This window comes from Buceros rhinoceros, unplaced genomic scaffold (assembly GCF_000710305.1).
Source record: "Buceros rhinoceros silvestris isolate BGI_N320 unplaced genomic scaffold, ASM71030v1 scaffold28907, whole genome shotgun sequence".
Classification (NCBI taxonomy): domain Eukaryota; kingdom Metazoa; phylum Chordata; class Aves; order Bucerotiformes; family Bucerotidae; genus Buceros; species Buceros rhinoceros.
In genome coordinates, this window is record NW_010422026.1 from 1 (window position 1) to 3875 (window position 3875).

At 44.4% G+C, this 3875-nt stretch overlaps 1 protein-coding gene across 1 annotated transcript in view; it reads right to left on the reverse strand.

The window, feature by feature from the left end:
- Positions 1-3411: 3411 nt before the first annotated feature.
- Positions 3412-3875, reverse strand: part of LOC104496747 (potassium voltage-gated channel subfamily C member 1-like) — a 1994-nt gene continuing 1530 nt past the window's right edge. Inside the window, exon 3 of the mRNA XM_010139910.1 lies at positions 3412-3875. This exon is cut by the window's right edge and continues 4 nt beyond it. Coding sequence (XP_010138212.1) covers positions 3412-3875 — 464 coding nt within the window.

A 3875-nucleotide genomic window follows, 5' to 3' on the forward strand; every position in this document is an offset into this window, starting at 1 on the left:
AACCCACCGCCATAACCCGTGGCATCAACCAGCGCCAGACAGGCTACACGGCACACGGTCAGGTTGTCTGCAGTGTTCTTAGCTGTGCTATTAGCAATTAGCAAGCTTGGCAAAAGTGTGTCCTGTCTGCCTCTGCTACACAAGCAGAAGATGGCCAGGATGCTGTGACTGCTCAGGCTGTCCCTGTCTATTCCACTCCAGGGTGTGGGCTGAGGTGACTTTTCAGGCACAAATCCACAAGATGGTCTTAAGAGCAAGGTGGACTGTTGATTTACTGACTGTTGATTTTACACAGGCTCGTACACCCTCAGAGGCCCAGACTGAGGATGCCTGAGGGCCCAAAGGAGACTGAATTCAAGAGCAGATGCCCCAGTTTTGGCTCCCAGGGGAGTTCCACAGGGGTGTCAGTGACCGCAGAGTAGTACAGTCACTCCTCGCTGCTGGAGCTGGATTAGTCCCGCATCCATACATATGCCTACGAATGCCACTGCTTGGACACTGTAGCTTGGCGTGAAGGCAGACAACAGGAGCTCTTAAACTTTGACAATAGCGCTGTAAGAAACCGCTTTCTGTTTGCATTGAAGTGATCCGGCTGACTTCATGGCAATGGGCTGGGCAGGTACAAGGACCATCTATCGTGGCAACACCTCCATCTTGGAGCAGCTTCTTTTTGCTTTGAGGCATTTGTGAAGGATCAGGGAAGTCTCAAGTGCTTTAAAGTCTCCTGCAGGCCAGTCTGTCCATCTCAGCGCAGTTGCTGTCTGGTGTTTTCACAAATGACAGCTGTAACTTCAAAGGTTTTTCAGAGATGACAACTGTAACTTCAATGGGTTTTTGAAAATGATTAATCTTATTTTCAGCCCTGAGATATCTGTTCTCCAGGCCTGCAAATCCCTAACCCTGGCATGCAGATAGTTTTATGACTGATATATTATTAATACACAGAAAGCTATTTTTCCACATTATCTTCTGGTGACTGAACAAACCTCTAAAGAGGCAACTTCAGCATGTAGCTGAGATAACGTATTTCTGTCTTTGGTGCTTTGAAACTCTGCTGGATGATTACTCTCTGGAGTGAATTACATAATTCATTGCACTTCTCTAAGTTAAGTGTATTTTTAAGTCACTGTTTTCCTCATATATATATATATATCTCACTTTGACTCTCAGAGAAAATGACACTTTTTTCCCCAAAGATACCCTAACATCTACATTACAAAGATAATGAGCAAGGCATTGAAATCCAAGCTTGGCGCTACCTCACAGATGATGATTTTTCATATACTGCTCTTAAAATGAACAACTATCGATGTAAACAACTCTGCTTGCCACCAACTCCGTGCAGCTTTTTTTGAGCTTAGAGTACATATTCTCCCTCTGATAAAACCCTTGCTGAGTTCTCAGCCGGGTTAGATCCTCTGATCCAGGGGAACTGCAGTTCCTCTGTTGTATCACCAGATACAGCTGCTCTAGCTGGCTGGTTTTATGACAAACAGGAGTAGGCACTGACTGATGTGACAGGAATGTACATTTGGGTCTAAACAGAGCTGTGTTAGAGAGCAGTGTAATACTGTGTTCTGATGCTCCCCTCATGCTTGCAGGGCAGAAAAGGGACTGTCATGTGCATTTACAGAGTCCCCTCTCCTGGGGGCAGCTCTGCTGCTCTCCTCGGTCACAGAAAATTTGTCACCTCTGAAGTATCTGCGGAAAAACAGATGCACAGCAGCAGAGCTGGCTAGACACAGACATAAGCACTGCAGCATTCTGAACCACCTCCTAATTCTGCAGCCAGTGAGATGCAACTGTTCCAGTGAATTTGACTGGGAGTCTTAAAATGGGGTCATGGCCTATGATTATATCGGGGACCTGTTCTCAGACTGGGGAAGACTCGAGAACAGGCCTGGTGAGTCTCTGTTAAGCTGTTGCAATTAATACGAATTTCCAGAAAGACTACATATGTCCACAGAAAACACAGCGCCACTTTGACCACGCACCAGCAGGCGTGGCTTTACCCTGCTCAGCCCCTCCACTCTACGCATAGCAAAGGCAGGTGCAGGAGAACACCTAGACTTCCCTTCCACTGCCAGGGTGCCTCCAACTTCTCATGTGCTCTGTATGGAAATGTTTGCCATGTTTTTTCTTTCTCTTTAGACAAAAAATAATTCATTGTAATTGCGTTGGAATAGAGGGAAGTTATCTGGTGTTTCAGTAAAAATAAAGCAGCCTGAAAATCCTATCCTGAACAGAAAAATCACAGTGACAGAAAAAAACTTAATTGAAATTGTAATTAAAATACAGCCTTAATGAAATTTAAATACATAAATGTTATTGTATACAGAAATTTTTACTTACTAAACAAAATGATCTTAGCACATCATGCTGCTATATAAAAAATGGGATGTGTTGTCTTTTCATTCCTTAACAGTATTTGTTGTTTCAAAATTAAACACAAGTAACACTTAAGACTATCCAGTTAAAAGATAAATATTCCTACTTTATATCTATGCCTTAAGAAAGTAAAAGACATTAAAATTATATTGAGTACTGTAGATTATGTTGTTATGTTTTGAACAGCAAAAACCATATCAATATTTTGGCTAATAGTTCAGTGTCTTTGCTACATAAAAATCAAGAACTGCTGAAATGTGTTGATCCACTGGAGTGTCAAATGAAATCCTGATCTCACTGAGGCCAAGGAAAGGTCATTGACTTCAGCAGCCAAAAAGGATTTTGCTGTCGGAGGGCTCCCTTGCTGAATGCTGAATGTCACAGCAATTCCCTTGAGTCCACGAAGCAGGTTATCAAACAGTGCTGACTCTCAGGACCACAGATACTCAGATCAGCCTGTTGCCAGCTTTACATCTGTGTGTGAGTGCAGGCAAATCAGATGTGCTGGCTTATTTAGGTAAAATGAGGAAAGAGAACATTGTTTTTAAAAATGCCCATGCTCTCTCCTCACTGTCAGAGCAGGACTGTGCAAAAATCTTCCTTCTCAGCCTGAAAATGAGATTACGGTCTGTCAGGTGATGGAGAGCATAGCTAGCACCATGGGTTGTACGACGTCTGAGGGGACGTGCTGTGGCCCCAGGTCATGAAGCTGCAGTATGTGGTGCACATGCGGGCTATGCTGCAGCATCACAGCCTGCCTCTGAACAGCTGGGGGGGAGAGAGGAACTGTAGCATGTACAAGAGCATGGGATGACGTACAATATGGGAACGACCTGTGAGATTCAACAGGTCTGATCAGTGGCGTATCAAGCACTGCAACCTGAGGCCTCACCGAGGGTTTGAAATATGCTAAGGCAGCAAGGAAATGCAGCAAGAACTATTTGCACTCCCTTCCCACCAGTGGAAATAAACCATGCTGAAGGTTTATTGCTAAAGACAATGGGGAACAGAGGTTCTGAAGTGTTAATGTTTCTTGCTCCTTTTCAGCTTCTGTTTGAAGATAGCAATGTCGTAATAGCTTTTAAATTTCACCAGGAAAATGGGTATTGGGATAATAACAGTTAACATGCCAAATATCGCAGCTAAGGCTGCCGTCACTTGGCCAGCTGTGGAGAGAGGGATAATATCTCCATAGCCCACTGTAGTGAGCGTGATCAAAGCCCACCAGAAGCAAACAAGAATGTCAGCAAAGTGCAGGTCCCCTGTATAAGCGGGATAGCCACCCAGCAACTCCCCATAGAAAAAGAGAGAGCCAAAGAAGAGGGTCTCAAAGGCCAAAATCATCAGCAGGATGCAAACCTCTCTGAGGATAGACTTGAGGGTGTAGCACAGAACCTTGAGGATCAGTGGCGTTTCTATCAGCTTGGATATCTTCAGGAGTTTGAGGAGATAGACAATGCGAACAAAGCCCAACCACAGCCCCAGGC